This window comes from Triticum dicoccoides, chromosome 5B, assembly GCF_002162155.2.
Source record: "Triticum dicoccoides isolate Atlit2015 ecotype Zavitan chromosome 5B, WEW_v2.0, whole genome shotgun sequence".
Taxonomy (NCBI): Eukaryota; Viridiplantae; Streptophyta; class Magnoliopsida; order Poales; family Poaceae; genus Triticum; species Triticum dicoccoides.
Genome location: NC_041389.1, coordinates 629,347,530 through 629,359,071, shown reverse-complemented (window position 1 = coordinate 629,359,071; position 11,542 = coordinate 629,347,530). Strand labels below are relative to the sequence as shown.

Genomic DNA, 11,542 nt, shown 5'->3' with positions numbered 1-11,542 from the left:
ACGCGGATGTAAAAAATTACATCCGCTCCTACTACCGTGACTCAGCGGTACTAGGCATGAGGGCCACAATACTACGACTCCGGGGGAGCGGTACTACCGTGGCCTCCCGCGGTACTACCGCGCATGACGTGCGGTACTACCGTGAGGGCGCGGATGTAAAAAATTACATCCGCCCCTACTACCGTACCGGAGCAGCACTAGGCTTGGGAGCCACGGTACTAAGGCTCCAGAGGAGCGGTACTACCGTGACCCCCAGCGGTACTACCGCAGGTGCTTGCGGTACTACCGCTCCATAGAGCAGTACTACCGCAAGTACAACAGTAGCCGTCAGATTAAGCACAACTAGGATAACGGAGAGATGCTCCAAAGTGCAAGGGAAAGGAAGGACATGTGTACGTGTTGATTCCACCCGAACCTTTTCGACGCGGACCCCCTCTTAATAGTACGGCTCTCCTACGACTCAAATCCACCAAAGAGAAACGTAGAACAACGCCGTCTTCAATAGTCTTCGAGGGGCACTGAATCGTCTCGTGCCTAGAGATGAAGCGTCTGAGAAACTAAAGGCACACGATTAGTCCGCAAAAGCATTGTCATCAAGCACCAAAACACTTAAGGGATACATATGCTCTTACAGCCGGGCGCTGGCTACGATCCTGAGGAGACGCAAAGCCAGGATGGCCGCGGGGTGTTCACGCGGGCCGCTGGCTATGATCCCGAGCTCGAGGCGGAGAAGCAAGCCAAGATGCTAGAGATCGAGGCCGCCAACGCTAAGACAAAGGAGAAAGAAGTGGCTCTTGCAAGCATGATGACCGGGGTGGAGATCATGAAGGTGGATCTCAACGCCTTGTCGCCAAGGAAGAGGCCGTGGTTCGAGAAGATGCAGGCCAACATGCTCAAATTCAACGGCGAGTGATCTATGGCGTCGAGGGGCCATCTTTTTTGTATGCCGGCAGGTGTGCCGGCATGACCACGGGAGCCGCGATGGCGTGGTCGAACGCAAGTCCCACCATTTTTTGTGTGCTGGCATGTGTGCCGGCCGGCTGGCGAGTGCGCCAGCATGAACTGTGGTGCTTTCTGAGGCCGGCATTGTATGCCTGCGCTGGCATGGTGCCGGTATGAGACATGAACGCTGGCATGATCGGCCGCGGGCCTTTTTTATTTAAAAGTTGAATGCGGACATGAAATGAATCGGCGCGTTGGACGCATTGCCGACCCAAATGACAGACGGCGGGCAGGAGGCCAACCCAAACAGACAAAAACCGGACAAATGCGCCGTCCGTTTGGGTCGCCCCTTTCGAGTTGCTCTAAGGCTGCTCCGCCTAGCGACGCGGGCTATTCCGTTGTCACGGCAGACATATGGAGCACGCACTAAGCCACTTGATCACGGTTCAGGCCACCGGTCAACTAAAGTTCTTTGCTTAGGGATCATGGTGATCAAATTTGGTCACTTTGATCAAGATGCATTTTTCATACATCCGTCAAACTAAAGGCCATCCAAGTGACTACATGGCAGCTCATGTGGACCATTTTAATTACCCAATAAAATAGGTTCAGATGTGTCGTGTATGTGTAAATGTTAGCGTAAATTTAACAAGTGTTTCTGTTATGGCGCTGCTAGAAGGAGGTGCGAGAGAGCCGGCCTGGAGCCTTTTGCCCACGGCCGGGCAAGAAGGAAGGAATTTACTTCTTAATTCTTGCTTGATTAGATTGATACATCTCCTCTCTTTATATAAAAAGGTTTACTTGACTCCCAAGCAAAGCTTACTTGACCCCTAAACAAATAATTCTTATCTCTAATTAACCCTAAGACTAATGGGCTATACCGCTAGCCCAGTCCCATTAGGCCCATTACATACTCTAACACTACACCCCACCTGAACATGCAGCTTGTCCTCGAGCTGCAGCCTAACCAACTTATAACCATGACTCGACGCAACACAAACCTAACACCTAAAAACACGCCTTTTACATCTTGGCTTGTTTTATTACTCTCAATCTGAAATGGACCAGGACCTAATTCATCCCGATGTCTTCTATTCCCAAAACTCTTTGTTGTTTACTAGTTATAAGTAAGTACCACATGACATGAACACTACCATATCACATAGCTCCCTTCTCGTAACTTATTTCTACCAATCGATCGTCGAAGATATATACAGATAGAGGACCATAATGAGGGCACATGATGGGGTAGTACTATGTCCGTACATACGTATAGCTGTAGTAAGACTAGTTATATGGTGAATTGGTGATTGATGATTTCTAGCTTAGCTATTAGCTAGTCTGATGGGATCTGGGAATACTACATCTTTGGATTCCAATTCATAGGGAAATAGGGTAGGTAGCTAGGTCACTAATCATAAACATGGTTATATTTGCACATTGTTTCTCTGCGGGAAGCACCTTGTTCCATCAATTCTAGTAAATGCTCAAGTTACTCACCGGCTACAACACACACATGGATCACAACAATTGTTCAACAGCAAGGTAATGCAACGTGTGCATACATTAGTAGTCATAAAGAGTCATGTTCTTGTTTAAATTAACCCGTAAGAACAGCGGTGGCATGTAAGGTTGATCTGCCTAGCGTGCCCAGTGGGTAGGGCGAGCTATTCTGTTGGCGCAGCAGACATGTTGAGCAGGCACTTACCCACTTGATCATGCTTCAGGCTACAAGTAAACTAAAGTTCTTTGCTTAGGGTTCATCATGGTCAAATTCTGTCACATTGATCAAAATGCATTTTCCATACATCCGCCAAACTAAAGACCATCCAAGTGACCACGTGGCAGGTCATATGGACAATTTTACCCAATAAAATAGGTTCAGATGTGCCGTCTATGTGTACATGTTAGCATAAATTTGACAATGTGTTTAATGTCTTGAAAGTAATTTTGTTTTGAAGCATAAGTAGATTTATTTGTAATCTTCAGTAGACCAAACACCAGGACAAGTTGTAGAGCAGTTATATTCAACATCAGGTTAATAAAGAAACAAAATAAATCGGCAATAGCATATTTCGAGTGCTTCAAATCAGTTGGAGACGTAAGTTGCATCGAGGACAGCCAAAGGGCTATAATGTACAGACATTGAACATTTGGAGTGAAACGTTGCTGGGAGAAGCCATGTTGTGAAAGTCTCCCGCGATGCGACAAAACTATGATCTGATGTGTATGGTAAGAGATTACATGCCGATGCGCTCTAATCTCAGATTTGAAGGACAATGTTTGTTAACTACCAAAACCATAAATAAGATTCAAATCGTCTTTGCATGTATAACTCATCATCTATTTTCTTAAGTGTCTCGTGTTGTATAAAAGAAACTAAATACCACACACATTCAACTACCCATATGCCGAGATTAAGATTGTATCGAGATTTATACATGGATAGTTGTATCGACTAAGTAGCATGGATAGTTGTATCGACTAAGAGCATCTCCAGCCGTGCCCCCAACAAGGCCTCCCAGGCGACTTTTCGGCCGCCGGCGCCAACAAATCGACCCAGTCGCGCCCCTAGGGGCCCATTTTTCGCCGGCTCGGTCCGAAATTGGCGCCGGCGGACCCAACCCGAACCCGCGCGCTGGGGGGCGCTCGGGGGCGCCGGGCGAATCGTTTTTGGCGCGAAAGCGACGCGGACCAGCCGCGTCAGCGACACCGCCCGCCTCGTCTTCTCCCGATGCCTCGGTTTCCCGCGGGGAATCAATGGCAAGGCTGTCGCCGATCAGCTTTGCCATTGATTCCTCACGGGCGGCGCGTCACGGGGCGGCGCCGACGCCTCCCCTCCCTCGGACGCGTACACACGGGCGCGACGCGGCTATATATGGCCTCGCTCGCCTGTGATGAGTGCCACCTCTCCACCTCTCCCCGAGCGCCGCCGCCGAGCTCTTCTCTCCCGCCGATCTCTTCTCCCCAGCCACCCCATCTCCCCGATGGCCGAGCGTTTCCCCGGAGACGAGGCGGCGGCCAACGGCTTCGGCCGCCGTTCGCTCCGCGAACAGGAATCCTGGCTCCTATTCCAGGCGAACATCCCGGTGCCGCCAAACATGCGCGCCGGGCCGACGGGCTGGAGGCTCAGCAATAGGGGAGTGCCCATTCCCCCGTTGCCCGACGATGTCGCCAAGCCATCCTACTTCGCCAACGAGGTCGAGATCGCGCGCGCGTCCCTCACCGACGCCGAGCTCTCCCTACCCCAGTACGCCGCTGACAACCACGCGGCTTGAGAGGCGTACTTCGAGCGCCGCCAGCAGCAGCGGCTGGTGTCCACCAACGGGGCACCGGTGGTCGGCGGTACCAAGAACAGTGAGGGGCGCCACCTGTGGTGGAGTGTCCCCGGCTGCACGCTTGAGGGCGTGCTGACGCACCTCGAGGGCGGCAACAACCCTCCGTTGGCGTACCCCCTGGCGAGGGCGGCCGCCACGGTGCACCGCCGACGGGACGGGCAATGGGCGCCAAGGAGGTTCGGCTCCTCCTCCTCTTCCTCCTCGTCACGTTCTTCGTCTCTATCCTCCGGCACTCCGACGCTGCTCGGCGTCAAGGCCGAGCCCGCGGCGGAGACGCCGCTCGACCGTCGCTCTCGCAGCGCCGGCATCGTCATCAGCGAGGGCGGCCGACGCGCCTCCTCGTCGGCTCCTCCCCCGCAATTCGTCAAGCCGAAGACGGAGCCGGGTCTTGCGTCGGTGAAGACGGAGCCGGGGCTGGCGCCGGTGAAGATGGAGCACGGCGAGGTCGAGCTCGACGACGACGCGGCCCTCGAATGGGCACGCCAGGACTCCCTGAAGATGGCGAGGGAGCGCCAGTGCGCCGCCCTGCGGCGCTTCGCGCAACGCCGCCGAGGCCGCGACGAAGGAGGAGTCGTCATCATCGATGACAGCGACAACGACGACGACGCGCCGCCGCCACTAGCCGGGGAGGGGTCCAGCAGGGGCGCCTGAGTCAAGGAGGAGAAGGCCGACGATGGCGGTGATGACGGCGACTTCTCGGCCTTCAGCTAGTTTTTTTGATTAGTTTTTACATGTAATGGCGACTACTCGACTTAAATCAGCAAATATAAGCCCAAGTTTGCCGAATTTTGGTGTATTTTAGCCGAACTTAGCCTAAATTTGCTACACGTTTTTTCCCCGCGCCTGGGGCCGGCCATAGGGGCGGTGGCTGGGGGCCAACTCGCCCCAGGCCTATTTTTTGCGTCGGGGCACCCCCAGGCGGCGATTTTAGGCGCCCCCTGGGGGGCCAACGGCTTGAGATGCTCTAAGTAGCATGTGTGGATGAGAGATCACATGCAATCTCTACTCCTAATGGAGCAGTTGGTGAATAGTCTTCATGGTTTTTTCACTGTTTTTTTCGTCCTCCCTCCCACCTCCCAATTTCGTTGGTTTTTTTCGTTAGTTTTTTACTCACCCCCCTCCCACCTCCCAATTTCGTCCGGTTTTTCTTCGTCCCACCTCCCACCACCCCCTCGTACTGGTTCTTTTTCTCTCCACTCTTTCCTTGCAAACCAGTAATTTCCTAACATACAAAAGATCACGAATCTATCTTTCCTTACCCGAATCAATCGCTCCCTACATCAGTGCATTTCTTTATTATGAAAACTAACACGTAAATCTTAACGCATTATAAACAAATCCCGTTATGGACCTAATAAATTTATTGTGGAATCTGTACGTCGTCGCATTGGTTCTTTTTCTCTCCACTCTTTCCTTGCAAACCAGTAATTTCCTAAGATACAAAAAATCACGAATCTATCTTTCCTTACCCGAATCAATCGATCCCTACATCAGTGCATTTCTTTATTAAGAACACGTAAATCTTAACGCATTGCAAACAAATCCCGTTATGGACCTAATTAATTTATTATGGAATCTGTACGTGGTCGCATCTCTCTCCTCGTGAAAAAATCGCATCCATCTCCCGTTAAAAAGAAAAAGAGAACATGAACGATCAATCCCACACCCTGCATCTCAGTAGCAAAAAATCGCCCCCGCCTCTGCTACTGCGCCTCGCCGTGTGCCCGTATCGACCCATGCCTCGCCTGCATGGCTGGACGCCGCCGTCTCCACCGCCACGTACAAGAAAACGGTGGGCAGAACCATCCATTCAAATCGCACACCCCCACCCTCCTATGCAATCCCCAGCCCCGCATCACCCTATCGCTTTCTCGCCTCTCTTTCCCCTCGATGTAGATGGTGCCAAGCGGCGGTCTCGAGCACTGGCAGTGCCGCCCTCTCTATCTTCGCCGCGTTGAGAGATGGGTCGAGGCTATCGGCGGTTTGCGCCCACGATTGGGCCACCTCCGGTTGTCGCGCACCACCGGCTCGTGCCCGACCCTCTCCGCTTTCGACCTTCCGGCGACCACATCCCTCCGCGCCTCCATCCATCATCCACAAGGCCACTCCCTGCACCCACTCTCCTAAATTCTCCATACCGGGGGACAATCACCGAAGATCCAAGTTGGCCCGATATCAAATTTTTTTACGTGCTTTCTTTATCAATTGGTGATGGGAATGGGTTCCAATTTCTCTATCTGACTATGGATTCGCAGGCAAGAAGCGCTTCTACATGCATCCTCCTGTCGGTCCCTAAAGTACCAAGGTAAATGGTTGATACTGCATTTGTCTAGGATGATATATGTTGGCTCTGTTCCGGTTCATCTGAGCAGTTTGGTGACTAATTTACTGATTATTTAATTATATTAATTAAATGAGTCGGGTGTATCGTCGTGCATTTTATCTTGCCAGTAATGTTCTGTGATGCTCTGATGCACTTTGGGAATTGTTTATCTTGTCTTCAGTGCAGAACATTTGTTTATTAATGCATTAGAAGAATCCTTGTTACTACCTTGAACCTGTTTTATTACTGAAGTAAGTACCCAACCTCTAAATTGCTACATTACCTTGTAGATTGTATATGCTCATTCTCTTATGATTTTGTGGTGGTATATACAGTGTTCTGAAAACTTTATTGGCTAACATTATGAAACGCCTGCTTTTGGCAAGATATATACTTGCATTTCGTCAGATTGATAGTGGATGCATCCGAAAATCAATTGACAACCCGATGCATGTTATTTTTACGATTGACAGATATTAACTTCAAATTTATGAGATTGATAGTTGGAGTTATGTTCTGAGGAGTTCTGAATATGTGATTTTTGGGAATGCTTAACCAGTTCATCTTTGGCCGTTGGTTTTATTTGTATTTGAGACAGGAACATAGTTTCTGAGTTACTTCATGAGTGTGCTTCAGTTTTTTCTTTGTGCATGCCTAGGAGCTGGAATGCAAGTGCACGTGCGCCAGGTGACAAGTTTAACATGACTTTTGTCTTTGTTCCCGCTGGTCTAGATACATATGTTTTCTTGTCCGTAGATAACTAGATATTGATCGTGTGTACAAGGATGCAATAAGCTCTGCAATGCTACGGTATTTAACAGTAATATATAGCCTAAATAGGCTATGCTGATTGGCACTAAAGTTGAGCTAGCACCGCTTGATTATGTTACATGTAATCGCCAAGATCTCGTCAGCGGCGTCACCTCTTTCATGTGCTTTACTGCATCACATAAGTCGTGTCTCGACAGCAAAATTATAGGAGTAACCGGTCCTGGTTGCACAACCCTTTAAATAATAATAGGGCCAGGCAGATTAAGGAGTTCGCTGACGTGAAGAGTTGGATTCTGTGATACCACCATTCAATTGCGCCATTCTTTTGTTTTTTAGGAGGAAACGACAGGAGAGGCTTCTACTGCATTTAATTAACAAAAGATATTAATGTTACATATTTACAACAGGGGTGCCACTTGTTTGTTGTTTTGCCTCAGTTGCTCTTAACGCGTTCCTACCTTCTGTCATGCGATGCCAAAGGCGTTCCAGGAGGCGTTGCGCATGATGGAACATTGGTGAGTCACAGGTGCACCAGGTCATCATGGCCTCCAACGGTACCACATGGTACGTTGAGGTTCACGCATCATTAACAAGTTGAAGATGAAGTTGTGTGAGTCATAAATTGGAGTGGCTCGTGATTCTGTATGTTAGCCCTTCCTTGTAGGTGCTTCTCAAGCTGGAGGACAACATATTAGTCAAGACATTTGGGATCCTCATTGATGTTTTATCTCTCGTCTGCACTTATTTTGTTTGCTCCAATTCTATATATTCTCATGAGTAGATGAGGTGTAAGCATGTGCAATGTAGTTCCTTTTTGTACATATGGTGATTGATTTCTTCTTTGGTAACCCAACTAACGGATGGTAATCAATCTTCAAATACCAAAACCAAACATATAAGGCAACAATCAGTTCACGTATCACAATCAGATTCTTCTTCAGTACCCAGCTTAACTCACGGATGGTAATCAATCTCCAAACAAAGGAAACAATCACCGTCGTTTACCTCTCGCCAATGTTACATAAAAATAACGTTGAGAATTTAGATGTATTGTTTGTCATGGAGCTGTGGCTAGCCGATTTACATGAAATTAACTCCCTCAGTTGTGGTGGCAAATATAATACACATAATCCATATTGTTATGCACTAGCGCGTGTGCGTGTGAAATAGATGGATTATGGTCCCGTACCCAATAAGATGGATGTGTGTATGTTAGAGAGAGAGAGAGAAAGAGAGAGAGAGAGAGGGAGGGAGAGAGGGGGAGCGAAAGTGAGGAAGAGGGGGGGAGAGTGTGTGTGTGTGTGAGAGAGAATTTGATGGTAAAAAAGGCCGCCAATGTCACTTGATATGTATGAGAATATTAAATGTAATATTAGCATAATTGATATTGAACTCTTAAAGTTAATGTGGTCCCGTACCCAATAAAATGGATATGTTTGTGTGTTAGAGAGAGAGAGAGGGAGAGGGGGAGAGAGAGTGAGGAAGAGGGAGGGCGAGAGTGTGTGTGAGAGAACTTGATGGTAAAAAAGGTCGCCAATGTCACTTGATATGTATGAGAATATTAAATATAATATTAACATAATTGATATTGGACTCTTAAAGTTAATGTGGTCCCGTTGCAACGCACGGGCGTTCTTCTAGTATATACAAGACTCATGAGCAAAACACAAACGTAATAGTATTTGTTTCCTTTTTCTTGTGTAGATATTTAGTTTTCTTGGAAGACGAAGAATTTGTTATCATCTCCCATTAACTGTTTTTTTTCTTCGGAAAGGAGGAATACCCATGATCTCCCGGTCATTGTATCTTGATGATGCAAACAACCAAATTATTACAGGTTAGTGAAGTGCATGAAGAGAAAAGAAAAACTAGTGACAATGAGAAAGAATATGTCTACAACATCAATGAAACTATCCAATGGTGACGTCCGTTTTATTTCAATTTTGTCAACATTTCTTGAAAAAACGTGAACAGTTTTTCTTAAAAATTGCGAATAATGCTTGAAAACTGTGAAGAAATTTTGAAGTCGAACAAAGTTTTAAGACGTGAACAATTTTTGAGAAAATTGATTTTTTTTAGAAACATGAACAAACTTTTGAAATTCCAAACATTTATTGATTTTTTTATATGTGATGAATTTTCTTAAATATATATTAAAAAAATTGGTAATATACGCTAAACAATTTTTAAAATACACACTGAACTTTTTTGTTATACAGGCTGAACAATATTTAAATACACATTGAACACTTCTGTGATATATGTTAAAAATATATTTAAAACACATTGAATTTTTTTATATATATGTTGACCAATTCTAAAATAAACAATGAAAATTCTTTTAATTATGTCAAACATTTTCTCAGTATATAGCATGAACATTTCCTTAAATACACGATGAACATTTTGTGTATAACACACAAAGACATTTGTATAATACACGGGAAAAATGATGAAAAGATAAAAAAGGAAAAACGTAAAATAAACAGAAACGGAAAAAAGCAAAAAAGCAAAAAAGAAAAGAAACAGCAGTGCGACCCATGGGCCGGCCCAAACTGGGGCTTCGGGGGGCTGAGCTTCAAATCAGTGGTTCATTTAGTCCCACCTCGCGTGAGGAAGAGAAGGGATCGGAGAGCCTCGGCTATATAAGAGGCCGCCCCCTCTATCTGCAGGGCCACTCGCCGCCTCCACCTCCCGCGCAATCCCTAAACCTAGAACCGCCAACTCCTTTTTCGCTAGAACCGCCAACGCCATGGCCAGCGGCAACGCGTCCAGTGCCTACCTCTCTGTCGTCGAGGACGTCGTCTCCAAAGTTCGTAAGGACTTTACGAACTCCGGCGTTGGCGACTCCGTCCTCAACGAGCTCCAGGCTCTCTGGGAGACGAAGTTGCTGCACTGTGGCGCAATCTCAGCGAACATCGACCGCAACAGGGCTCCCCACGCTGGAGCGTCTGCTGGCGGCGCGACTCCACCGGTGCACGATCTCAACGTGCCCTACGAGGCCACGTCCGAGGAGTACGCCACCCCAACCGCCGACATGCTCTTCCCACCGACCCCGATCCAGACGCCACTACCAGAGGGGATTGATACGGGGCCGTGGGACTATGCCCCATCGCCGATCGGTGACATGAGAAACGGCATGGGGATGATGAATGGGGCTGATCCAGAGACTGGCCGCCCAAGCCCTTTCATGCAACCTCCATCGCCCTGGATGAATCAGAGACCACTGGGGCTTGATGTGAACCTTGCTTTTGCTCATGATGAGGAGATCCGGATGATGATGCAACCCCGGCCACTGACGACTAAGGATTTTCTCATGATGTCTTCTGGAAAACGGAAGAGGGATGAATATCCTTCTGCTGCCTCATTTGTGCCACAGCAGGATGGATGTGCAGATCAGGTTGCGGGTGATGGTGATGATGATGAACCTCCTCTCAATGAAGATGACGACGACGATGACGACATTGATGATGACTTTGATGACACGCAGCACCTTGTCCTTGCACAGTTCGACAAGATAACAAGGACAAAGAATCGCTGGAAGTGCACTCTGAAGGGTGGAATCATGCATTTGAACGGCAGAGATGTTCTGTTCAGCAAGGCTTCAGGAGAGTTTGATTTTTGAATTTCATTTCATGGTAAAGATGATATTTTAGGTGCCTGCTGTATGAACTGTCTTTAACACAAAGGAAGGGAAGGTGACAAAAGAGTTGTGGCGAGTTTGGCACTATGATCATGTCTCGTGTTTTCCTGTTGAGGCTTGCTTCACCCACTTGGTTTGTTGACCATAACTCATGTCACTGTAAAAATGGCACAGTTGGTACGATTGTGGACATTTTCTTGAGATGGTCACTTAAAGCTGGTGGGACGATCTTCTGGTCGGACGATCTTATAGCTCATAAAAATCATCAAGAAACAAGTAGTCGCTGCAGAGTTGTACAGAGAAAAGGGAAAAAGAGAAGGCACTGTCTATTCTTAAGTCGACTGATTTTTCTTTGGGGTTAAGTCTAATTTCTGTCCTATAATGTGCTACCACGTGTCTTGATTTGATTTTTGATTTTGTCCTATGAATCTGAAAGCTGAATGACCAATGATAGAAAGAAAGATGACTGAAAACCTTACAAGAACTGAACACTGAAACCTCAAGATAGATAGAGAAGGGGACTGA

General features: G+C 47.5%; 1 protein-coding gene across 1 annotated transcript; it reads left to right on the top strand.

Annotated features, from left to right (window-relative positions):
• Positions 1–10,071: 10,071 nt before the first annotated feature.
• LOC119306428 (transcription initiation factor IIA subunit 1-like) lies at positions 10,072–11,088 on the top strand. The gene has a single exon (XM_037582648.1). It carries the CDS (start codon positions 10,127–10,129, stop codon positions 10,997–10,999), a length of 873 nt encoding a protein of 290 aa, XP_037438545.1. The 5' UTR covers positions 10,072–10,126; the 3' UTR covers positions 11,000–11,088.
• The last annotated feature ends 454 nt before the right edge of the window (positions 11,089–11,542 follow it).